Source organism: Carettochelys insculpta, chromosome 32, assembly GCF_033958435.1.
Source record: "Carettochelys insculpta isolate YL-2023 chromosome 32, ASM3395843v1, whole genome shotgun sequence".
Taxonomy (NCBI): domain Eukaryota; kingdom Metazoa; phylum Chordata; order Testudines; family Carettochelyidae; genus Carettochelys; species Carettochelys insculpta.
The window spans coordinates 12,560,936-12,587,609 of NC_134168.1; the positions used below are offsets into that span (position 1 = coordinate 12,560,936).

The 26,674-nt window shown below is 55.2% G+C and overlaps 1 protein-coding gene across 1 annotated transcript; it reads right to left on the reverse strand.

Annotated features, from left to right (window-relative positions):
* Positions 1 to 2,425: 2,425 nt before the first annotated feature.
* LOC142004978 (olfactory receptor 2G6-like) lies at positions 2,426 to 3,385 on the reverse strand. Its single transcript, XM_074982652.1, has one exon. The coding sequence runs from the start codon at positions 3,383 to 3,385 to the stop codon at positions 2,426 to 2,428; it is 960 nt and encodes a 319-aa protein (XP_074838753.1).
* Positions 3,386 to 26,674: the final 23,289 nt, after the last annotated feature.

The window sequence follows — 26,674 nt, forward strand, 5'->3', positions numbered from 1 at the left end:
GCCGAGGTGGAAGCTGCTCTGGTAGGTGAGGGAGTGATTCTCCCAGCGCGTGAGAGAAGGGACGTAGAGCTAGTTAAGCTCCGGCCCATGGAGGGCAGAACAATCTCTGCTCTGTTCTACTCTTTGTTTTACCTCCCCAGCGATGGGAAAGACTCTCCTGGCTGGAGGCCAGGACATACGAAGAGTGGACAGGTAACAGCCCTGTGTTGCACATCCTTGAGCGACAGAGGAGAGGCCGTAAGCGGCCACGCATGCTGGTGAGCCCCTCTTCTGTAGTTCCCCTTTGTACAATGGCCCTGCCCCCTGAGGCCAACCCACTGCTCAGTCTGAACTCCAGAGGTGTGGAAGTGTCTCACAACCAATCACCTGGCTGGGTGCATCGGCTGTGTCTGCCCTGCAGGGCCAGTCTGCACTGGGAGGAGATCCCGCCAGTGAGGGGTGTGAAAAACTTCATGTCCTGAGGGTCACGGTTAGATCAGCCCAACTCCAGGCGTAGCTGCAGCTGGACCAGCAGAAGAATTATTCCATTAAACCCCACAGTTGTCTCCATCCACACAGAAGCCTCCCCTTGTAAACCAGCCCACGCCGTGTCGTGTTTGTGGGGTGGGGGTGCCAAGCTGGGAGGAATGGTAGGGATGGGTGCTGCTGACACCCCCATTGGGGCAGCCCAGTGGACAGAGTCGGTGTTCCCCTGGGGTGAAGCTCTTGGTCACGGCCTCGCCAATGCATGCAGCCCCCATGGTGCATGGCTGCTGGTTGGCCTGGCCCAGCCATTCAGACTCGGACTCCCACAAGGGCAGAAAGAAATCCCCCTTTGTCTCACACACACTGTCCAACACACAGCATGCTGCCATGATGAGCCGGGTTTTGTGCTCCCCAAGGTCCAAGTGGCGGAGGAGGGAATGGAAGTGTCCCTGGAGGCACCTCCACACCCCAGTTCTGTAGGGATTCCAGCCGGACTGGTCTATCACTGGAGCGAGGTGGGCTGTGAGAGAATGGGGTTGGGGGGGTGAGGGAACGTCCTCGGCCTCCTTTGAGGTGGATCGGGCCCTTCCTTGCGATGTAGGTTCTTGGATTCTCCCAGTTTTGAGACACTCTCTCTGGACGCCCCTTCTGGTTCCCCCATTAAGTGCTGTCAGTTCTGGTTTTGCCCCTGGTCCCCCCATCTGGCCCTGCGCACTCCCACCTCTCTCTGGTACTGGGGTTCCCATCTGGGATGTACACGCTAATATGTCCAGGGACACCCTTTAGGAACTGGTCCATCTGCACTGGGAGGGGCAACGTGTGCAGGTGTCAGTCTTCTCTCCGGAGATCCACGTTCTCCGGCTCTGAGCCGCCGTGTGGGCGTGTCTGGGAAACATCAAGTTCTGCTGCTACCTGAGGGCTGTGAAACAGCAATGGGCCTGCTTGGGAGTGAGACCCATCACCCGTCTGGCCTCTTGCTTCAGCCGTTCATAATCATTTATGGCATCGTCAGACATGCCAGCTGCCGCTCCTCAGCTGTGTCTGCAATTGCATTCCGCTTTTGAAAGAGACATGCAAATGAGGTTAATTGAAATGCAAATGAGATACAAATTTGCATATGTGACATCTCATTTGCATATTCTTAGTTCAAAACAGCTTCTTTCGAAGGAAGAAGACCAGTGCAGACACTGCTCTTTCGAGAGGAAACCCCATCTTCGAAAGAATCCTTCTTCCCATAAAATAAGGATATGCAAATGAGGTGGTCTATATGCAAATGCAAACCTCATTTTCATTTTTTATTTCCTTCATTTGCATACCTCTTTCAGAAGAGGGATGTAAATGTAGACACAGCCCTAGTGAGGGACCAGTGATCTGAGATCTTGATTCTACCATGTGCTCATCGGTGGGGAGGTTGTGCCACTGGCCGGCCCTCACAAAATGCAGGAAGAAATCCTGTACTTTATCCCCCACCTGGTAACTGGGGAATGCCTCGAGGTGGTGAGCAGAGCTCGGAGCAGGGCGGTTAGGTGGTGTCCCTGGAGCATCCTGCCTTTGAGCTTTCTCCAGCTGAACTGTGGCCTCTGCTTCTGCTCGGGTGCGTTTTACCTCTTCACACCTCGGCTGCAGGAAGCACTCCATCGCCTCCTTTGCTGGAGGTCTGCCTCCCTCACGACGTTCTCCCACCCTGAGAACAGCGATAAATGAATAACAACCAATACAAAAGATAACCTCATTGTGTCTGACGTAATAGTTCCCTTCTATTTACATATCTGTATGCCCAGAACTTCTTGTGGCCTGGATTCCTCAAGCCCTGTTCAGGATTTTAACGTCTCTGTCTCCCACCTCTGGCCACACAAAAGAAAACCATTCAGCAGGTGATTGCTTCAGGTAAGAAGGAACCAATCCCCTTCTCATTGGCTCACCTGACGCTCACCGGGTTTGCCCCTTTCCAAGCGTTCATTCATGACCAATGGTTTCTGGAAGCAGCCAGCTGAAGAACAACACTTCTCAGAGCCCCTTTGACCTCCTTGTTCCTGAGGCAGTAGATGACAGGGTTGAGCAAGGGAGTCAGGACGGTGTAGAAGACAGAGAAGATTTTGTGGAGGACCTTTGGAGTGTTGGCTGCTGGAACCATGAAGACGGTGATCACAGTCACATAGAAAATGACCAGCACGATGAGGTGGGAGGAGCAGGTGGAAAAGGCCTTTTGCCTCCCGGTGGCAGACGGGATTCTCAGGATGGCGGCAATGATAAAAATGTAGGACGTCAGGGTGAGCAGAAAGGGCACAAATACCCCTATGACAGCCACGACAGCTGTCACCATTTCCACAGTGCTGGTGTCATCACAGGACAGCTTTATCATAGATGAATAATCACAAAAGAAATGGTCTATTTCTTTGGACCCACAGAACGTTAATTGCCAGAAGAAACTGTTTGCAATGGCGCAGAGCAGAAAGCTGCTTATCCAGCACCCTCCCGCTATCTGGCAACAAAGCCGGCCATTCATCAGAGCAGCGTAACGGAGGGGATGGCATATAGCTAAATACCGATCGTAAGACATGGCCGAGAGCATCACGGTTTCTGTAGTTGACAAGCCACCATAGATAACCAATTGCCCGACGCAAACCTTGGCAGAGATGGTTCTGTCCCTAGACAGGAGACTGGCCAGCAGCGGAGGCAGGAAGGCGGAGGTGTAACAGACCTCCAGGAAGGACAAGTGCCCCAGGAAGTAGTACATGGGGGTGTGAAGGTGGTGGTCAGCTATAACTAGCACGATGATGAGGCTGTTCCCAGCCATAGTTGCAACGTAGATGAGTAGAAAGAGCAGGAAGACAAGAGGCTGCAGCTCAGGGCCATTCCCGAATCCTAAGATGATGAATTCCGCGATGGGCGTTTGATTTCTTCCTTTTATTTTCTCCATTCGATGCACCTGGAAAAAGACAACCATGAAATACTGCTGGAGTGCACACGCTCAGGCTGTGCGGCTGCAGGGGCTGTAACCTCCCACCACAACGTCTCTCCCCTGCAAGAATGAAACTGTCAGTAATCCAAGGGAGACTCGTGTCATTGGGAGGTTGAGCGTCCCATCTAGTTGGACCAAGAGCACTGGAACCACATGGAATGACATAAATCTGCCTTGTAGCTCCCCCAGCCTCCCGTGCACTGGAAATACAGAGGGGGGGCTGGGATTCTCGCACATCTTTATCACACCTGGGCCAGAGCAGGAACTGGAGAAGACAGAACCAAAACGTTGGCTTGGTAATGAGAACTATTGACAGATCAAACACGCCTGTGCCAGGAGGGACTCGCACAGAAGCGCAGGCAGCATCGTGGCACAGACACCTGTGCGCGTGTCTGGGATCTCCTGCAGAACTGGGCTCAGCGTGTTACGAGTGCTGCCAGGGCTGCACTGTCCCAGAGCTCAGCTTGTCTTTGGCTCAACTGCAGCCGCGAATTTCACCTCCCAAATGAAGCAGCGACACCCCCGTGCGACTAGAGAGGCTGTGGTTTGTATGGAAGTCTCACCCGGCTGCTCTCCGCCCTGCTCTGTGTATTGGAGAGACTTTGTCCGTCTCTGAGGGTGTTTGTCTGTCGGTCAGAGCTGCTTGCTGATCACAGCTGCAGCGCGATAATTGCATCAGCTTCGTTTGATTTCCACAAGCACAACTCAGATCAGAATCTAACCGCAAACTAAGACATAGAAACAACATCAAAATGAAATTTTCTCCAGAGAGAAATCAGAGGCCGTGTTTCTCCAAAAGGGAGGATGCGCCTTGAGAAAAACAAAATAAAAAATCCCCTCGCGGAAAGAGGAAGAGAGAAAGAGGAAGAAGGAAATAAAACAAAGGGACAGAGAATGAAACTGTGCCTGTGTGTGTGAGACAGAGATTGCTATTTCTCCGAACACTGTGAACAACAAACTAGATACCTGTTTAAAGAGACGTAGCCGATCTGTAATATTAAAGCAAAGGTGTCAGAGCCAGGAAGTCTGAAATCTCCCTGCTTTTTCCCTTAGATATTTCTGGATAAGTCCTTATCTTCTGACCTCGATATCTGCTGACTTATAAAGCCCCTGCGAACTCTGGCTTTACTGGGAGTGGCAATGAAGTATTGACATGGGTGCATGATAATTATACGACAGAAAAAGTAGAAATCCAGAAAGAAGCAAACAGAGAGAAGAAAGACAATTGTCTTTGTTGGGAAAACAAATGACAAGCAATGAAACGTGTGGTGGCTGGAAAGGGGTCCTGTCCCTCGTCACGGTTTGCCCATCACTGGGATGGGTGACAGGCGATGGGTCACCTGAAGATCACCTGTTCTGTTCATTCCCTCGGGGGGCACCTGGCACTGGCCACTGCCGGAAGACAGGCCACTGAGCTCGAGGGACCTTGGGTCTGACCCAGTGTGCTCTAAATCTGAGAGCCGTGTGTTGCTCCTTCCTTTGCATGTTTTGCTATAAACTGTTCAACTGCCTCTTCCTTCCCGCGGGGTTGGACAAGCAGTGATGGTCTCTGGGACGTGGCGCATGCGGGAGCAGCTCTTTCCCTTTTCTAAGCCTGATCACTCCATTGTCACTGTGCTGTGTCACCTTTCCCATCGATCACCTCGTGCCAGCTGCACCCTCGTCCCCATCCGTCCTGCAGACACTCTGGGGTAAGATCACAGGCTTTGCACGACACTTCCTCGTGTTCCCTGGTCTCAGGAGATGGAGCTCTGCATTCCTGCTTGTCTGGCTGGGCTTTACTGCTCACCCTGGGGTACGTGGTTATCATTCCCTTGCATGGAAAAGAACTGCTTCCAAACTGCGCGTACCAGAGACCGAACCATTGTTCACCCACAAGACAAAGCAACAGCAAAAAGGAATGTCTCATTTCAATGGAAAGCAACGCAGAGAGAACTTCTCATCTCAGACAAAATCTCTGGGCATGTCACATTAGATGAGCACATCTAGGATGTGGATCTGGATTTGCTGGAGCAGTTTCAGAGGAGGGCAACAAAAATGATTTAGGGTCTGGAGCACAAGACCTATGAGGAGAGGCTGAGGGATTTGGGCTTGTTTAGTTTACAGAAGGGAAGACTTAGGGGTGATTTAATAGCAGCCTTCAAATTCCTGAAGGGGAGCTCTAAAGAGCAGGGTCAGAAACTGTTCTGAGTGGTGTCAGATGGCAGAACAAGGGGTCATGGTCTGAAGCTGAAGCAGGAGAGGTGTAGGTTAGATATTAGGAAAAACTACTTCCCCAGGCGGTTGGTGAAGCATTGGAATGTGTTGCCGAGAGAGGTGGTGGGTTCTCCATCCCTTGAGGTTTTTAAGTCCTGGCTGGACAAGGTCCTGGCTGGGATGACTTGGCGGGGGGTTGATCCTGCTTGAAGCAGGGGGCTGGACTAGACGACCTCCTGAGGTCCCTTCCAGCCCTGGGATTCTGTGACTCTGTGATGTGCTGGAACACTGGACAAGGGACCAGTGTCAATGCCATTTAACAGAAAGAGGAAAATTGAAATACTCTCCAGTAAACCATTTCTGGGGTGAATCTCCCAGTTCACTGGATTTCTGCACCTTTCGGGGCACACGCAGGCTGGGAAGAGCCCCGGAACTGCCGCAGGAACAAACCTCCTGGCTGCTTGTTGACACTGGCTGTGGTTTTAAAGGCATCAATCACAGGCACCCGACTGCCTTTGCATGTGCCTGGCAGGGGGCACCTCACCTCCCTCTGCTCCTCTGAAATCTCCACTGTGGTGCCGCAGGGTCTCACTGGCCCCCGCCCTCTGCCCACTGCAAAGGGAGAGGGGCCGCGTCTCCCAAGGGATGAGGCTGCGTCCCCTCCAAGCTGCACAGCTGCCTGGCCGCGCAGCAGGGAAGGGCGTCTACACGCCCAGGAGGGGATCCGCACAGGGGCTTGTTGTCAGGGTCCCTGCAGCTGCATCGCTCCTGGCCCCAGCCTGTGAGTCCTGCCCCGCAGCTCCCAGCACCTCCTGTGTGCAGTGGGGAGCCGGTGGCAGAACAGAGGGGCACTGACCCTGCCTCCTTCTCTCCATGTGCCCATCTCCACCACGTGTGTGTGCGCGGGGGGGACTCACCCAGCTGCAGTTACACACACATTCTCTGAGCATGCGGGGCACCAACCAAGCATGGACAAGCTCCAGCCCCTGCCGAGGAACTGCGACAGCACCGCCCGGCCCTGCTCGCAGCACCGACACCACAGGAACTTGGGACCAGTGTGATGGGGTTCTGGGGTCCCCCAGGCTCTGCACCCTGTCCGCAGGCAGGAGAGTCTTTCACTTAGCAGGAGAACAGCGGGTTTATTAGCCGACAGGACACAGCATCGTACAGAGGAGTCAGTGCAGCAGGCAGGGACAGCCAGTCCAATTCATGTTGGGGAGAGGAGGCCCCGAGGGGCCCCCAGAGATGGGGCCTGGCCCCCTCCTTGTTCTCTCTCTCCCTCAGCCCAGACTCACTGCTTCCAACTCCCAGTTCCAATTCAAACCCCTCAGGCTCCACCTCCTCCTTTGTCTGCAGTACAAAGGTGTTACCTGGTCGTCAAGGTTACCCTCAGCAGGAGCCCCCCACCCTCTGTGAGCCACTCACACACACACAGGTATCCCCCACTTCATCACATCTCTCCCCCCTTCCAGACCGAACTGAGCGGGGTCATTCAACTGGTGACCTGGGGAAGTTCGGGGCTCTCCCCTTGTGACAGGGCATTGGCTGTACCCTCTGTTCTCCCCTCGATGTGCACCACCTCCACATCATAGTCCTGCTGGGGGAGGCTCCAAGTCAGGAGCTTGGTCTTGGCCCTTTTCATGTGATGCAGCCGGGCAAGTTCCTTTAGTTCCCTTGGGTTGGTTGGTCTCGCTGCAGCACCAACAGATCAAACAGGTCTTTTGTGGTCTGGGTCCTGCCCCATCTGACCACCAGTCCATACAGCTGCTCCAGCCAATGTCTGGAATTCAGTTACAGTCCAGTAACGGAAGGTACAAATGCTTCCATCCTTGGCATTTAGCCAGACCACCACAATGGCTGTGTGCCTCAGTTTCCCCTTCCATGCCACACAATAGGTTTGGAATGTTCCTTCTCATGTCAGAGGTTGCAAGACTAGTTACAGGGAACAATGGTGACATTTCAGAGTTACAGACTCCTTTAGCATACAATTTATGCTTCTACATCAATGTCATCATGTCACATGGCTCTTTTTAAACATTCAGTGCATGGTACAATTCTACAGCTTTTGGTAGCAGCACCCCTTGGTTACAGCAGTCAGCGTGAGTAACAGAACAAACCCATTGCAACTGTACATTTACGTTGCTCTTTGGTAGACCACAACTTTTGTGTGACCTCCTTGAGAATCTGGTATTTTGGGGATAAATGGCTGAGGCCTTTCTTAGCACCATCAAGTTCTAATCTTCTCTCTTGCCCCCTGGGGTGGAAATTTGATCTCTCTGGCTGTGCCCTCTCTTCTAACAAGAGCTGGGCCATTGATGATCTCAGGGAGATGCCCCCCCCCCACCAGTCTGGAAATTTGCAAACCAAACTGCTTTCTGAGAGTTGTTTTGTGAGTCCCAGACGCAGAATCCACATGAAGGAATCCCTGTTTATCCCTTACTGGCCCACCAGGCCCAAAGCTCCTTTGTCCTTCCACCTCCAACTACTGCCTCCCCATGGAATCAGAAGTGGAGTCCAGTATAAGAATATAAGTGTTTCCACCATCTGGAGATGGGGAATTGCTGGTGCTCTCCTGCATCCTACAGAGACTGACTGTGCAGCTGTTTTATTTGGTTCTCGCAGGGCTGCTCACATTCCCTGATAGTTTTCACTTTACTTGCACCAACTTCCAATTCCTGAGAAACTTTTACACTGCCTGCTTTGGACCCTTCCAGAGCACAGCCAGTGGTTTCACACTCAGGCAGGTCCTGGCCATCAGGAGCTGAAACAAACTTCTCCCCAGGCAAAGGGTTGCTCTGGTGCTTACAGACAAGCACCTTTCCTGTTCACTCTCCTTCACCTCACTCCCATTTTCTGCAGTCCCCACAGACGGGTCAGGAAAAGTTTCAGGGAAATTCTCTTCCTCAAGAGCTCCCCCAAACAACAACTCACCCCTGTCTGGCTCCACAGGGGCACTGCTCCCTTGAGCCACAACCAGCTCCTGGGTTTCACCTACGCCCAGGATCACTTCTGGCCCATTAGGCAGATTCCCACGTAATCCCCCTCCAGGCAGACAGCCAGTACCACCGGACAGAAGGTTAGGATCCCTTTCCTCCCTTCTGCTACCAGCTCCTTTATCTTCATCAGTCAGCGTAACTTCATTGCCCGTCTGTTCTTGTGTCCTGGCGAGAGGATGACTCTGGTAGGACAGAGTCCTCTCACCCCCTCCCAGTAACACCTCAGCATCAGGCAAAGAACAAGTACCAGAATCGTCTGGTCTCTGGGATTCCCTGATGATACTAACTGGATCAGACCGAGTTAAAGCATCATCCCCCCTGAGAGACTCAGAGGCAGGCCCACTTCCCATCTGGGCTTCAGCTGCCCTCAGATCCAGCTTTGGGATCTTGGCTCCATCTTGAGCCCTTACAGGCTCAGGCAAAGGATTCACTTCCCCAGAAGCAGAAGCACTTTTCTTGCACCAAGGACCAGTGTCCTTAGCAGGGATACCACTGCCCCATCCCAGAGCCATTCCCTCTGCTCCAGCCCCCATGGGTGGATTTAGAGACACACCTGGAATGCTCTTTTCTGGTGGATCCTTCTCCAGCCACCCCAGGCTGGGGAATCCTCCTCAGACAATGGGCTAGTTTCCTCACTGGCACCTTTTCCAAACGCAGGCTCTGCTCTCTCCCCAGGCTGCTGCTGCTGTTCAACACAGACAGACAATGGGAGACACTCTCTCCTTTGTCCCAGCCCCCCGGCTGGTCTCCACACACACACAGAAGGTGAAGCAGCTTCTCTCACAGACAACTTGCCATTCCCAGTGGATCAGCTGCTTTTCTGCACAGACACACAGGCACCTTCCTCGGCCCAGGCCTGGAAAACTTTTCGCAGGTCTGTCTTGGCCACTAGTAGATGATGGGTTGCAATCGCTCCTTCCCTCCTTGAGCTGTGGCAGGCCACTCAGTTCAGAGCTCCAGGCAGTCCAGGGTTCCCTGCCCCAATCCGGGCTCACCTCTGCAGGATTTTCCTTAACCCTCAGCTCTGCCACTGCACATCCACGCTGCCTTGTCCAGCTTCTTTAATCTCAATTCGGTTTCCAGGTGCTGCCACTTCACAGCGGAGTTGCTCAGCGTGGTTGCAGGCTCTCAGGCTGATGCCCTCTGCACCCCACGATTCCTGGAAGAATCCCTTCAGTGTGCCAGGCTCCTTGCGGGTCACAAGCTGCCCGGGGTTAGGCCGTAGGCCCCTCCGCCCTCTGGGACCGACTCCAACAGACTCCCAGCGGAACCCCTTCTTCAGTGTGACACCCGCTCTCAGGGACCATGAGCACCCTGTCTTGGGAAGAACTCATTCAGCGTCAGCCTCCTCAGGGGTCACTTGTTCCTGGAGGTTGGGCTCTTGGCCCCTCCACCTTCTGGGACCGACTCCAACAGATTCCCAGGAGTAACCCCTCCTCGGGTGTGACACCCCCTCTCGAGGACCACGACCGCAGTTGCTTGGGTTTGGCCGCAGGCCCCTCCGCCTTGGGGAACTGCACCTCACTGCCCTTCAGCACACCTGGGTCTCGCAGGCCCCACTTCTTCCGGGGCCCCGGTCACTTACTGCTGGATGCTCCATCCTCGGGGTGCAGAACATCCCACTTCTGACACCAGTGTGATGGGGTTCTGGGGTCCCCCAGGCTCTGCACCCTGTCCGCAGGCAGGAGAGTCTTTCACTTAGCAGGAGAACAGCGGGTTTATTAGCCGACAGGACACAGCATCGTACAGAGGAGTCAGTGCAGCAGGCAGGGACAGCCAGTCCAATTCATGTTGGGGAGAGGAGGCCCCGAGGGGCCCCCAGAGATGGGGCCTGGCCCCCTCCTTGTTCTCTCTCTCCCTCAGCCCAGACTCACTGCTTCCAACTCCCAGTTCCAATTCAAACCCCTCAGGCTCCACCTCCTCCTTTGTCTGCAGTACAAAGGTGTTACCTGGTCGTCAAGGTTACCCTCAGCAGGAGCCCCACACCCTCTGTGAGCCACTCACACACACACAGGTATCCCCCACTTCATCACAACCAGCTTTGCCTCTGCCTCCGTGTGCAGAGGAACAGCCACAGGGGTGTAACCAGGCCAGGATTCTGCCCTCGCTAGTCCCTGGAAAGGCACACGGGCATAGTAACAATGAGGGAGCCCTGCTCGTCTATACAGTATCAAAACAAAAAGCTGTCAGGTCGCGCTTTAAAGATGAGCAAAATAGTTAATTAGGTGCCAACAATGCCCAGATGCTGTACACATTGGCCAGACTTCTAACTCCCTTAGGCAAAGGGTTAGTGGGCACAAAACAGACATGAAAACACTCCAGATCCACAAACCAGTTAGTCAACATTTTAATGGAATGGGGCATTCTGTCAATGACCTCAAGGTATGTGTGTCACTGAAAAAAAGCTTTCGCAGCGCTACTCAAAGGGGAGCAGCCGAGCTGGCTTTTATATTCACATTCGGCACATTAACATGTGGTTTGAACTGGGATGGGAATTTTCTGAGTCACTACAGGGGCTTGTCTGCATATTTGGCTTAATCTAATTCTTGACCTTCCCCCCACCCCCTCCACTCTCTGATTTGCTCACCTTGATCATTTTTTTTCTGATTTCTCCTCCTTGATTACTGTTTTTGGGTCACTGTGCCTTACACGTTGAGTCTGTTCTGGTCTGGCTGTGGGCTGAAGAAGTGGGTCTGTCCCACGAAAGCTCACCTCATTAATTATTTTGCAAGTCTTTAAAGTGCTACCTGACTGCTTTGTGTTTTGGCAAACCCACGAGACGAGACACCCAGCAGAACGCCCTGGTTAGATGGATTAGGGATTGGCCGGTTCTCACCCTGACTGCTGATACCGAGGAACTGGCAGAATCCCGAGGCACAAGCTGCAGTTGGTTTGCGGTTTGGGTTTCTCAGGTGCCCACAGACAGGCTGAAGTCCCGTTAGTCAGGTCCAGCCCTTCCCCCAGTCAAGCCGTTTTTCTCAGCTCTTTCCAGCAGTGCTCTCGTGTGGGCTGTGAAGAGGAGCTGAGGAGCTGAGTCCCTCCCTTTTAGAGCTTCAGCGCAGGGCAGGAACGCTTTGTTTCCACTCTTGATTCTCAGAGCGGTGGGGGGAAAAACACCGATTTCCTAACACGGCGCCCAGAGTTCTGGGATCTCCTCACCCGCCCTTGGAGACTCCCAGCTGCTGTTATTTACAGGCTCTGGGGAGTTCCCTGGAAGGCTCCCCCAGGGGATAGAAGTTTTTCTAAGGCCCATCATGTTCCTGAAAGGCTCATTATCCTGAATAAACCCTTCGAGAGAACAAGACCAAAAGCGGCTTCTCTGGTGGGTCTCCAGTGTGTGAGTCGGCAGCTTCACAAAACACAAGCCGCCCTGTGGCACCTCACACACCAGCAGTGTTGTGGGTCAGAGAATGAGCTGGGGTCGGTAAGACCCACTTGTTCAGCGTTTCAGCTTTGCAGCGGACAGCACAAACCCAGGGCTGCTGTGGGGAGGCAGCGGAGGGGAAGGAGGTGAACATGGTGGGAGTCTCTTGTCCCTAACAGGCCCAGTGGAGGACGTCAGTCGTGTGAAGTGGGATGGGGCCATTCCTGCGGATCTGAAAGGTGGGGGAATTGCCCTTGTGAGGCGTAAGGGGATTGGCTGCGGCTACTCTGCAGCCCTAGTCCGAACTGGCTGTTTGCAAATCTCTCCTGTGGCAATCCCACGCCCACACGTTTCCCTTTGGGAAGGCAGCGCCCACACCTACTGGACGCGAACTCGCGGTTAAGGCCACCCGGAAGCAGTTCAGGCAGGGCCTTGAGGCAGCAGTTTCTTCCCATGGCTGCTGCTTGGGACCATCTGTGGCTCATGCTTAAAAGGACCCCCCTGGGCAGACCGGCCTCAGCTTTCCCTGCTCGCTTGCCCACCTCTCCCAGGCACACGAAAACATCGCCAGTGAGGGCTCCGGGTGCCCTGCCCCAGGACAACACATCACTCTGTGCCACAGAGCCAGAGCCGTCCCCGGCTGGGCTCCACCGTCTGCCACTACTGTGCTGGGCCAGGGAGCACTTTCCCCAGGCTGACTCCCACGCCCCGCAGCAAACCCGCCTTGTGCCTGTCAGGTGTCAGAGGGGCAGCCGTGTTAGTCTGGATCTGCAAAAGCAGCGAGGGGTCCTGTGGCACCTCACAGACGAACAGGAATGGATCAGCATGAGCTTTCGTGGGCAAAGACCCACTTCGCCCTGTGCCGGTGTGTCAGACCCTATCCAGGGAGCTGCGGGAGCCGAAACACCAGTTTGAAGCTGCCCACCAGGGAGCAGACCCCATAGCCTGCCGCCGATGGCATCCAGACACCAGTGCGTGCTGGGGCACCAAGTCACCCTGGAGTGCTGGGGACACCAGCAGCGGCTTCACAACTTCCAGAGAGAGGCGTGATGGCCAGCTGCAGTCCCAGCTCCAGGGGGGTGAGGTGATGCTGGGTGGGGTAACTCAGGCCACAGGCCCAGGGTGGGTGGGCCATGGGCCCAGCCCAGAGGTGAACCAGAGGATGAAAGCCTCCTTCCCCAAGCTCTGCAAATGGCTCACTCCTCCCTATAGCGATGGGACACACCCCTGAGGTCGCCATCCCCATCCAGAAGTGGGTCGCCATCGCCCTGGGAAGCTCACCATGGCAGACAGCTACCGGTGCATGGAGAGCCAGTTTGGTGTGGGGAAGTTGACCGTTGGGGTACAGCTCATGTGGGTAGGGTGCTCCCAGGCCACCAGCACACAACAGGGCAGATATGGGATGGGCGTCCCTGCAGAACTGGGGGTGGTGATACCAGCCCCTGCTGCGGGGTGGGGCTCCCTCCATCTTGCCCCTGCTAAGCCCAGCAAGACCTGGGGGTGAGTGTGGGGGGCTGACCTATTGAAGGGGGAGGGGGTGAATGTCAGGGGACTGGCAGGTGCCCTGGTACCCTGGTGAGTCCTGCCTCATCCCTCCACCTGCAGGTGGTCAGGGCCATAAACAGCAACCTGCTGCACAGAGTCACCCGCCTTGGCAGATGTGGACGCCATCAGTGGGGGATGTGGTGTTCTGGGCTTCCCCAGCTGTGTGGGGGTTTTACTGACAGACACACGTCCCCATCCATGCCCCAGACCACCAAGCGTTCAGCTACACCAGGTGCAAAAGATACTTCTGGGGAGGGAGCCCTGCAGGCCATGACCACTGACCACTGACCACCTAAATTTCAGGGGGTTGGGGAAGGCACGTGATGCCACATCTTCAGGAGCTCCAGCCTGTTCCAGAAGCTGCATGGTGGGATCTTCTTCCCTGCTGGCTCCATCAGGGTCAGGGATATAGACACGTCCATCTGCCTGGTGTGCGAACATGACCCACCTCTGCTGCCAAGGCTCATGAAGCCCAATACAGACCACCTTGACCCCTCACTGCAGAAGTTCAATACCAGGCTGGTCAGAGCCCATACGGCTGTCGAGGAGCCTTCGGCCACCTGAAGGGATGTTTCCCACGTCTCCTCAAACACCTGCACCTCAGGGAGTGCTGCCTCCCACAGGTGGTGTCTGCATGCTGTGTGCTGCAGGACTTGTGTGACTGGAGGGAAGGTTGAGGCCTCCTGGCCTGTGTGGGAGGCCCGGGCTTAGCACCTAGCCAGGATCTGTGGGCAGCTGTGCACGGCGGCCATCTGTGAGGTCCATCAAGGGGTCATGCACATCCCGGAAGCCCTGAGGGGGAGCTTCACCCTGTGTGAGCAGTGACACACTCCGCTGGGCCTCCCCACTGGGGGTTCAGCTACACCGCTCCTTACCCTGCCCCTGCCCTGCTGCCCCCACCACTCAATAAACAGATGTTTTGTGACAAGGAGCCGTGTCTTTATTTACAAGGGGGTCATGGAAACTGCACCAGCTCCAACGGGTCAGATTGCCTCAGATGTGGGGCCTCAGTGTCTCCAGCGGCAGGCGGGTGCGCAGGGGGAGGCACTCTTGGGCTGCCAGACTGCAGTGGGTGCAGGAAGAGGATGGAACTGGCATCCCTGGAGATCAGGGGAGGAGGGTGAGCTGGTCCATGTGGGGTGGGGTCAGGGCTGTGCCGCTGGGACCTGGAATGTCCTTGGAATGGGGTCAGTGCTGCAGTTCCTGGGGAGAAGGGCTGGGCCAGGCTGTCGTCTGCAGCTCCACCCTGACCTCTTGGAAGGGAGGGGCCTGTTCACAGTTTGTGGGTAGGGTGGGCTTGTTGGTGGGAGGGGTGGGCCGGTCCCCAGTTTGAAGTGCAGGGGTGGGGAACCTCAGCCCCAGGTTTTGGATGCCCGGCTCCAGCCAGAGGTCCAGATGGGGAGAACATGGGGTCAGGGCTGGGCTGTGGTGCTCTGCCCAGGGCCAAGGGTAAGCCCTGGGGCGCCTTTTCCAGCCCTGGCCCCAACTCTGGTGGGGAGAGGGGGGCAATATGGGGGCAGGACCAAGCCAATGGATGGGCCCCACCCCATTGTGAGCCGTGGGACTGACCCAGCTCCGGGGTGAACAGCTTCAGCTCTGGGTTGAGGGGGTGGCCCTGGCTCTGTAGTCGGGCAGGGGATTGTGAGGGCCGGGCTCGGGCCGTGGTGCTGGGCATGGCTGAGGGGTGAGCCAGGAAGAGGCGCGATGGCCAGCTGCAGTCCCAGCCCCAGGGGGGTGAGGTGATGCTGGGTGAGCTAACTCAGGCCACAGGCCCAGGGTGGGTGGGACATGGGCCCAGCCCAGAGGTGAACCAAAGGCTCCAGGGGAGCTGCCCACAGATCTGGGGGAGGGGGAGTGACAGGGGCTGGGTAATGGCCTGAGCCTGGACCCAGGGAAAGGGGGGAGGGGCAGCAATGCCATCACCTCTGGGGTCGCGGCCATGGGGGCAGGGCTGGGGCGCAGCCATGAGCTCCCCAGAACTCCTGAGTGGGGAGCGGTTGCCACTCCAGCAAGCCCCACCTCTGGGGAGGGCTGTGACGGCTGGGGCTGGCCCCATGGCAGCCCCTCCCTGCCTTGCGCTCCATCCCTCCTCCTGACGCTGGGGCTGGCTACCCCCTGGAGCACCACGCGGCTGGGGCCAACCGCTCTCCCTCGGAGCTGGGCTGGGGGACCTGGGATGGCCTCAGTTCTGCTGCCCCCTGGAGATGGGCCTGCCCCCGGCTCACCTCACTGGTGTGGGGTCTGGCCCCACTGCAGCCTGGACTCTTCAGGTGGGGGATAAGGATGCTGCGTGATCCACCGCCCCCCCACCCCCCAGGGGTCTAACCAGCAGGTGCCAGACGAGAAAGGGGGTGGGGATCTGCCAAGCCTGTGAGCCCTGCACAAGTGTGATGGGTCTGTGCAGAAAATGTTTCGTCCCTTGAGTTAAATATACGAATCACAAAGCAGCTCTTGGCCCAAAGGAAGCTGCTGCCAGAGACCTCAGCTGTACCCCCTGCGTCTGTGCAGCGCGGGCAGCCCGGCCTCGGGGCAGAGCGGGTGGGTGGGGGCGCTCATGGGGGCAGCGCTCAGCCTGGATTCTCAGGCTGTAGGTGATGAGATCGACCGGGGAGCCCAGACTGTGTGGAAGACGGATAGCAGGAGCTTTAGGGTGTCGCGTTCGGGTAGGACGTGAACAGCCACTTGGAGCCCCCAGAAATCTGGACCCACCCTGGGGGGAGAGGAGCAGGGAGAAAAGGCCTTTGCTTCCCTCCCGCTGCTGAGATTCTGGGGGTGCGGCCTCGTCCAGCACTCAACACAGCAGGGAAGAGAAGGAGGGGGAGTTAGACAAGGGGCAAGGTGGTTTGGCTTTTCTTTATTTCAGAGGAAGAGAAGTCAGTGGAGGAGGTTTAATGAGTGATGGGGATAAACTTTAGCAGCTTCGGCCTCCTTTGTTCTCCTGTGCAACCAGGGCGTTGTAGCAGGACGTTAGGTGAGGTGAGTGGGTTGCTCCACAAAAATCCTTTCCCACGTGATTCAATGCACATCCCCGTCCCTGGAACGACCAGAGGTACCTGAGCACATCCACATGGAACTACAGAAAAGCAACGGAGAGTCAGACACCAGATGTTTTGGAACATGTTGGGTCAGGCCCAGCCATGGTGTCACCGCCCTGCAAAGAGGGGAGTTAAACCAGGGAGTTTGTCCCATGTATCCCATGGGGGTGGATGGTTTTAATGAGGCCCTCTGGGAATTAATTAACAGCAACATTAATTGTGTTGTGTCCCAATGAAAACTCACTGCAACTTGCTCTGTTTTCAGGGGACATGACACAATTAATGTTGCTGTTAATTAATTCCCAGAGGGCCTCATTAAACCCATCCACCCCCCATGGGATACATGAGGGATGGCAAAGTTTAGTCCACTGAAATAGTTTGTTGTGTGTGGAAATCCCAGATTACCCAGTTACTGCAGACGGGTTGGCTCAAGGGCTGGGAATGTTCCCCTGGGCTTTACTGAGATGGATCCAGGGGCTTTTGCTGCTGTCTCGGTGCTGACAAAGGATGAATGGCAATTTGGTGGCTTTGGCACCTTTCCCACTGCACAGTGAGAAATACCCTGACTACGGCTCCAGGCCTAAGACCTGTGTGAGGTCAATGGGTGGAGAATTCTCGACTTCCAGTGGAGTCCGACCTGTTCCTCATCGTTCCTCCGTTTAACACCCAATAAGTTTCCACTGAGTAGGAATGAACATATGTAGAGTAGCTGGGGGAATTTCTGTGCATAGAGTGACTCGTTAGCTAACGAACACCACCAAAGGCCGTGCTAGTTAAACACTCCAGCGTATTCATTAATATCTGTCCTCTTCTGTGGAGAGACATTCGTGGTTCTTTCCAGCTGAGATTTTCCAACAAACCCTGTGGAATGAGAGGCTGAAGGGGCATTGAGACGTCATTCGGCGTCGCACTTGGAAATCCCACTCCAAGTGAACGGTTGGTGAAACAGTGCATTGCCAGAGGGCAAGGACAGTGGGTTGCTCTCTCCTGCGTGATCTTTGCCTGGATTCCTACAGTCTGAGGACAAGACGGGGCTTTGAGGTGATCCCGTCTGGAGAATCTCAGCTGGCGGTGCCTGAACCCACCCCAGCAAGCTGAGCTGCGGACGAGGACACTTTGTGGGGAGATAACACATCTCTCTGGGGTGTGTTACAGGAGCGTTCGCAGCTCCCAAGGCCAGAAAGGACAATTTCCATGGTGGGGCTGGATCCCGTAGAGAGCACTGGCCAGAGAACTTCCCCCAGATGATTCCCTTTGGCCGTGGCTGCGCTCGGCCCTGCATTTCGGCAGGGGGATGCGAATGAGCCACTTCGGCACATGCACATGCAGGGAAAAACACACATACATACTTACACACAGACACACACACTCACACACACACACCCCTGTGCTCCCAGCACGGCCGTGGGGGTGGGGCCTAGAGGGGGCGGGGCTGAGTGGAGCCACACCCACGATCCCTCCCCTACCCCACGTATCTGGCCCCAGCCCAGAGCCGGGTGTGGCCCTTCCTCCCCCGCCTGCACCAACGGCTGCACCAACCAACCACCCCGGCTGCACCAACGGCTCCAGGAGCTGCAGGGATGGGGGGATGAAACCACACAGGTGCGGGGGGTGCGGTTTGGGCCATGAGTTCCGGTCGGAGGTGGGGGGGGTGGTTTGGGGCCTGAGTTACGGTGGAGGGTGGGGGGGCAGTTTGGGGCGTGAGTTCTGGCGGGGAACAGTTGGGGCGTGAGTGCTTCCCCTGCCCCAAAGAAATCATGGGGCGGGGGGTGGTTTGAGGCGTGAGTTCCGGTGTGGGGGGCAGTGTGGGACGTGAGCGCTGCCCCCGCCCCTAGGAAATCAGCCCTGCGCACACACTCACATGAGCAGCTTTTGAAGCAAAACCCCCGTGGGGCTCGTCTCAGCTGGGAAACAGGTTCTGCCCACTGAGTTCGTCGCTGTCAGTCTCTCAGGTGCCACCGGACCACTCGCTGCCCCGTCTGAGTCCTTCCGCCCAGCTCGCAGGATGGAGCCGCAGGAGTCAGGAGAATCTGAGCCCAGATCCCCACCCGGCCCCGAGAGCGGCAGCAGCTCCACACACATCTCAGGTGCCAGCTCAGAGCTGTCTCGGGGATTTGAGCACCCGCTTCCATTTCCTGTTAATAACAGGTGCCCAAACCACCTAGGTCACTTGGACAATCTCTGCCTCAGTCACTCTCCCCAGACTCAGGGGCGCACAGTGGGGCTTAAAGCCACCGGTTCCCTCCCTCCCCAGCGTGTGGTGACAGGGGGGACGTGGGCCTTCATCGCTCCACCCCGTCCAAGGCCAGGGCCCTAGCAGGGGTGGCCCTGGCAACCCCTGTAGTCAGTGGGAATCTGGCCCTGTGATGTGGGCAGTGGGTCTGGCAGTGAGGACTCCTGGGTTCTGCTCTCATCTCTGGCAGAGCAGTGGGGTGTAATGGTTAGAGCAGGTGGGAGTGGGAGTCAGAGCTCCTGGGCTGTCATCATGGCTCTGAGACAAGAGTCTGAGAATCAGGGAACTGCAGCCGTGAGCCCTGGGGGTTGTCCCTGCTGCGACTCTGGCGTGTCTTCCTGGGACACATCAGTCCTCCTTGTAGGCAAAACAGGTCAAATAATTTACCAGGAGAGCGAATCTCAGAATGATTTTAATTCAGAAAATACAGGTGAAGATGAGGATGACGATGATGCAACTTCGTATGAAAAGATTCTCTGAGTGACTTTTGTTTGTTGCAGCCTGAGGCAGTGTTGTTTTCCTCTGGGGAATACGGCAAGAAATTTGGCCTGAGGGACTTGGTCCCACAAGCCAGTGAATGTAATAAACACACCTGTTTCCTTCAGCACGTCCAGCACCAGCAGCAGCTGGGAGAGGGAACTGCCCATCCTGAACGAGGTAGGGAAAAGGAGCCTTCAGCCCCCAGCCGTCCTCCCACTGCAGCCCTCAGTGTTGTGCCCCACTCTGCAACGGGAGCCAAATCACCTCACTGGTTCCTTCATCTGAATTTTCCATATGTGTGTGGAGAACCTAAGTGTCTGTCTGTCTGAATCTCTCCTTCAGAATTGAGCTAATGTAGCTCTCTTGGGTGAGGCCAAGTGCAGGATTTCAGGATGTGGGGGTCATTGGCACTACGTGAAGTTCTGCTCCCCTCATTCCACAGTGCCCAGCAGAGTGACAGATGAGCCCCACACCTCCCGCTCCCCCCCACGCCTGATTCTTTTTGTTGTTGTGTTGTTGGAATTTTTTCTTCTCACATCTCTTGTCTTTTCTCCACTCTGCTCCCCAGCCTTCCTCCTCCTCCTCCTCCTTCTCATCATCATTATCGACTGACTCTGAGTGTAACTGTTGTTGCGTAAGGTGTGTGCTGTTTATGAATTTGAGCACAGTTGTCTGGGTGGGCTCCATCTGATCTCTTCTCATGAGAATGTCCACTTTGAATATAACCCTGGCACATGTTCTGGAGGTGAAGCTGTGATGGTGTTCAGGGGTTCCCAAGCTCTGCATCCCCTCTGCAGGCAGCAGTGACTCTCACTCAGGGGTCAAGTATCGGGGGGGTAGCCGTGTTAGTCTGGATGTGTAACAGCAACAAAGGGTCCTATGGCACTTTATAGACTAACAGAAAAGCTTTGAGCATGAGCTTTCGTGAGCACAGACTCACTTCATCAGATGCACACCAGCATCGGATGAAGTGAGTCTGTGCTCATGAAAGCTCATGCTCAGAACTTTTGTGTTAGTCTATAAGGTGCCACAGGACCCTTAATTGCTCTCACTTAGGAGGTAGAACAGGAAGTTTATGAGGAGACAGAGCCCAGCTCAGCACAGAGGGGTCAGTACACAGGCAGAGACACTCATTCCAACCCATCCTGGGGAGAGGAGCCCGAGGGTGCCCCATCTGGGGAGTAGCTCCCCCTTCACCCAGGCTGGCTGCCTCCCAACTCTCTCTCCCCCAGCTTCGACCTGCTGCCTCCGATTCAAACCCAGCTCGGCTCCTCCCTGCTCTTTAAAAACAAAAAAGCAGTCAAGCAGCACTTTAAAGTCTAACAAAGTAATTTATTAGGTGAGCTTTCGTGGGACAGACTCACTTCTTCAGACCAGAGTCAGACCAGAGCAGACTCAATATTTCAGGCACAAAGACCGAAAAACAGTCATCAAGGAGGACAAATCAGAAAAAAATGATCAAGGTGAGCAAATCAGAGAGTAGAGGGGTGGGGGTGGGAGGGGAAGGTCAAGAATTAGATTAAGCCAAGTACGCAGACCAGCCCCTATAGTGACTCAGAAAATTCCCATTCGGGTTCAAACCACGTGTTAATGTGCTGAATTTGAATGTAAAAGACAGCTCGGCTGTCTCCCTTTCAAGAGTGGTGCAAAAATTTTTCTTCAGTAACACGCAAACTCAGTAACAGAATGTCCCACTCCATTAAAATGTTGATTAACCGGTTTGTGGATCTGGAGCGTTTTTTTGTCTGTTTTCTCCCCAACAGACATATGTCTGTCCCACGAAAGCTCATCTAATACATTATTTTATTAGTCTTTAAAGTGCTACTTGATGGCTTTTTTGTTTTGATAATATATGGACCAGCACAGCTCCCTCTCTGTTGCTCTTCCCCCTGCTCTTTGTTCAGGTCAGAGGTGTTACCTGCCAGCTTAGGTTACAGCCCCAGGGGGTCATCCGTAGCCTCCGGGCGCTGCTCTGCCTGTCACACACACATCCAGCCTGAGTCTCACATGCACTCCCCCCCACTCCATCACAGAAGCCCACGAATTGAGAGGTGGTCTCTCATAGCTAAATTTATCTGAGCCCTTTCGTTACACAATGTGTGCTTTGTTAATTTATTGCATGGTCTCCTGTTTCTAAAGGGGCTGTCTGGGTGACCTGAAGAGCACTGAAATTATCACTGAGCTTTCAATGACAAGAATCTCCCCAGACCTTATTCTCAGTGGTGAGTAAATCGTAGAATGCCAGGGCTGGAAGGGAACCCAGGAAGTCATTGAGTCCAGCCCCCTGCCTAAAGCAGGATCAACCCCAACTAAATCATCCCAGACAGGACTTTGTCAAGCCGCGACATAAAAATATTCCACCACCTCTCTCAGTAAAACGTTCCAGTGCTGCACCACCCCCTGGTGAAATAATTTTTCCTTATATCCAACCTAGACTTCCCCCACTGTAACTTAAGACCCTTGCTCCTTGTTCTCCCATCCATCACTACTGAGAACAGCCTCTCTCCATCCTCTTTAGAGGTCTCCCCCACAGCCCCCTGCCCTCACTGCAGCACCCTCTGCCCCCTACCATAGTCCCAAAACCTCCCAGCTCCTTCTCCGCATTCTCCACCACCCACCCCAACCCCTCCAGCGTCTCAAGCCCCAACACTCCCTCCCCCACTGCCTTCAGACACCCGCCTCCACCCCACACTGACATATCTCACACAGCCCACGGGGAGCACCCCAAGGGCTGGTGGTGGCCATGCAAGAGGACCTCAAACACACAGCCGTTACCTTCACCCCTGGGCTGCACCAGGGTGATCCACAACAATGGGCCCAACCTACCGCACCGTTCCTTCTCACCACGCCTTTCAGACCAGCGAGACAGCAGAGACGCAGAGCAGGAAATGCACTTTCCCTCTGGAAGTGACACAACTTACACAGCGCCACATTCACTCAGGGAATTAGACCCCCGTCAGGTCCAGCTCCATCCCATTCACACAGAACGGCGCCATCGAGAGCTGTTGGAAATGCAACAAACAGACAACATGGACTGGAAACACAGAGACAGAGACAAGTGGTTCTTCCATCAGATGAAAATGAAGAACTCTGGGAAACTCACCTTCACATGGACAGAAGAAGACAGTGAACATCTCAACCCAGTGACAGTGAGGAGCCCAGAGAAACCTGACTTCAAAGAGCCAGAGCCAGACAGTCAACCCCTTGAGCACATGAACCAAATGTTCCTGACTCTGCTTAAAGCCCTGAGCAAGGCCAGGTCAGTCGCTGTTATTTACAGAGAAATTTCAGTAGGTGATAGTCAGAAGGGTCCCAACAGGAAGGAAACCAGGACAAATGTTTTAATTTTCAGTTACATTTCTGATATGTCTCAGACCCGGTCTCTGTCCCCCTACAGATGACCTCTTCCGAGGGCGACCCTGCAGGGAACCAGACCATCTCTGATGTGTTCATCCTGGTGGGGTTCTCGTACCTTAACGAGCTGCAAATCCTTCTGTTTGTGGTACTTCTGGTCATCTACCTGCTCACCCTGATGGGGAACCTGCTGGTTATCCTGCTGATAAAGCTGAACTCCTCCCTCCACACCCCCATGTATTTCTTCCTGGTGAACCTGTCTGCATCAGAAATCTGCTTCACCAGCAGTGTGGTCCCTCAGCTGCTGGCTCACCTTCTGGTGGAGGAAAAGACCATCTCCATTGCAGCTTGTGCATCGGGGGTTTACGTTTTCGCCATCATGGGCGTCACGCAATGCTGCCTACTCGCAGCCATGGCCTACGACCGCTACGTGGCCATATGTCACCCCCTGCACTACACAACCATCATGAGCGGCCAGGTCTGTGCTCTGCTCGCGGGGGCTGCATGGGCTATTAGCATCTTGGTGGAAGTTCCTCTGAACACGTGGCTCTTCAGCCTGCCCTTGTGTGGCTCCAACCGCATCCCCCACTTCTTCTGCGACATCCTACCAGTGTCGAAAATAGCATGTGCCGACACGTTGCAGATTAAGGCTGTAGGTGACAGTTGTGTTCAACCTGTGCCCTTTCCTGTTGATACTCCTGTCCTACGTCCACATTATCTCCACCATCCTCAAGCTGCCATCGGTGGAGGGAAGGCGTAAAGCCTTCTCCGCCTGCTCCTCCCACCTCACTGTGGTGACTGTGTTCTATGGAACGTCCCTCATCACCTACCTGGTGCCCAACTTTGGCTCCACTACAGAGAGTAACCTATTGATTTCCCTATTGAACACAATCATCTCTCCAGTGTTGAACCCCATCATTTACACTCTGAGGAACAAAGAGGTGAAAGGAGCCTTGAGAAAAACTGTACAGAAGAGCAGCTTTTCTCACCACTGGAGAAATTAGGGAACAAAAAGTTGAGTTAGTCAAAATTGGGTGGTGGGGGTCCTGGTGAACGGAAATTCATAAACATTTTATTGAATTTCTCACAGCAACTCTCAATATTTTTGTTCTTTTCCTCTAGGGAAAATGGGAAAGATACTTTTGTTGCAATATTAACCCAAAATTTCAAATTTCTACGTTTTTGTATCTTAGTCTGTACCTTCCTAAACAGAACATCCTGTGGCACCTAATAGACTAAGAGGTGCCACAGGACTTTTCATGTTTTTTATATATATATATATATATGTGTGTGTGTGTGTGTGTGTGTATATATATATATATATATATATATATAAAAAAGATGAAAGGCAGAACAGTTTCCCCAGATTTATAATTCACTGGGGGACAAAATCCCCAAAGGAATAGAAAAGCCGTCAAGCAGCACTTTAAAGACTTACAAAATAATTTACTAGGTGAGGTTTTGTGGGACAGACCCAGTTCTTCAGCCCAGAGCCAGACCAGAACAGCTGGTACACCTCTGCCAGCCACGTCCTTCCCAGGTCAGATTTTGTGCAAATCTTTTCCTTCCTCCCCCTTGCTCCTGATGATGCCATGTGGGATGCTGACAGGGAGAGGTGTGAGGGCATCCCAATACTGAGGTTGTGTGCTGCAGAAGGAGGCAAAAAGGGCTTGACTGTACGAGCAGATCCACCAGCAATGTATTAGAAGCAAGAGGACGGCCAAGCACAGGGTAGGCCCATTGCTCAGTGAGGAGGGAGGAACAACATCAAGAACACTGGAAATGACACTGTGCCACGAAAGAAAACAGAGCAAATAATTCAGGAATTTACCTGAAAACATCTGAAAGAAAATAAGGGGCTGGGGAACAGAGCATGGATTAGAGAAGTGCAAGTCATGTCCAACCAATCGGTTAGCTCTCTGTGACAGGATAACAAGGCTGTGGACAATGGAGAAGGGGAGGATGTGGTGCACCTAGATTTTAGGAAGGCATTTGATATGGTCTCGCATATGTTCTGGAATGTCTTCCTGTTAATATACTCGGCAAATACAACTGAGATGGGGCTGCTGTAAGGTGGGTGCATAACTGGCTGTACAGCCATTCTCAGAGAGTTGTTGTTAATGGTTCACAGTCCTGCTGGAAGGGCAGAACAAGGGGGGCTCTGCAGGGGTCTGTTTGGGGACAGGCTCTGTTCAGTATGTTCAGCGATGTGGATCTGGGCGTGGAGAGTGCGCTGCTTACGTCTGTAGGTGATACCAAGCTGGGAGGGAGAACAGGGTCGTAACTCAGAATGATCTGGGCACACTGGAGTAAAGGCCTGAGGACAATAGGGTGAAGCTGAATGAGGCCAAGTGCAAAGTGCTCCCCTGAGGAAGGCCCAATCCGTGTCACACCCAGCCGGGGAAGTGGCTGTCGAGGGAGGGGTCCTGCAGAAAGGGATCTGGGCTCAGAGCGGAGCACAAGCTCCAGAGGAGTCAACAGGGTGAGACTGTTGCCAGAAGCACCAACCTGCTTGTGGGCGGCACTGCCGGGTGTTGGGAGCCAGCCAGGAGCAGCAATTCCTTCCCCCCACTCTGCGCTGAGCAGCCTCCGTGGGGCTTGTGCCCAGGGCTGGCCCCACATTTGCAGGAGGCTGTGGAGAAGGGGGAGCAGGTGCGGAGAAGAGCACAAGGCTGGTGGAAGGTGCAGAGAACATGAGCTGTGGGGGAGCCGGCCAGACCTGGGCTCCTTTCGCTCAGAAAAGAGAAAGCTCCCAGGGGCAGGGGAGCGGGTCTCAAGCAGAGAGCTGCAAGGAAGAGGGGTAATTGTGGTGCCCCCAGCCAGCCCCCAGCCCCTCCCACTCCCCACTGCCCCCCTCTCCCCACCCAGCCCGTCCTGTAGCAGGGAGTCCCGCAGGCTCTGGGGTGTCCTGATGGCAGAGATGGGACCTGATCCTGCCCTGGGGCTGAGGCAGAGGCTGATCCTACCCTGGGACTCAGGTTGGGGGCTGACCCTGCCCTGGGGTTGAGGGAGGGACTGATCCTGCCCTGGGGCTGAGGCGGGGGCTGAGTGTCTCTGGTAGGGCTGGGGGCAGCTTTCACTCCCAGGGCTGCCGGAGGCTCCTGGGCTCTTTGGGGCTGTGGGTGCCCATTGCGCAGCCCCTCGGTCTCTGGGGCAGGCAGCCAGTGCCCCACACCCACGCTGCGGAGCAGGGACCAGACTCCCGAGTGCCGCGTCTCCCAGGGCAGCACTGGTGGGTGCAGATCCTGGCTCAGGGCCGCACAGGGACGTCCTGGGGGGACTCGGGAACCCAAGGGGCGGGGGGGGCAGGAGCTGGGGGAGGGCAGAGAGTGGCTGGGGGAGGGGCAGAGCCAGAGGTGGTGCTCGGCAGCACTCGGGACGGGCACTGCCCCTTGGGCTCCTGCCAGCGCTTCAATTGCTAAAGGGGGGTCCCCGTGTGCCCCTCTGGGGGCCGCCTGCACCCCTCCCCCGCCCGCTCAGGCAGCAGGGCTGGGACATGGGGCAGGATGGGGATGGGTGCTGGGGAGGCAGAGCTGAGAGAGGAACTCGGGTCGGGGGCAGAGAGGAACTCGGTTTAGTGGGCAGAGGGAGCCGTGGGGCTGAGGGTGCTGTGGGGCAGGCGGTGCCGTGAGGCAGAGGGCTCCGTGGGGCAGGGCTGAGGGAACTCGGCCGGCTCTGGAGCAGGTTCCCATCCCCACAGAGTCTCTGCGCCCCAGGGCCGACATCGCAGCCGGGGCGTTCTGCTGCCGGGGCCCTGAGGTCGGTGCCCGAGCAGTCCCCGCCCGCCGTGGGGAGAAGGGCCACGCCAGCCCAGCCGGGCAGGGGCACCTCTGTGCCGGGACTGGAGCTGTGCCCTGGCTGTGGAAGCCATTTCTGTCACCGGCGTGTAGAGCGGCACCGACCCTGGGGCTGGGCGGCCAAGTGAGGGGTCTGATGAAAGCTGGAGATGCCCTGAAGCTGAGTGTGACTTGTGTGTCGGTGCCGTGGTTGTGTGGGAAGTTACACACATTGGCTCTGTAGCTGTGTTAGAAATGTCTGAGTGGT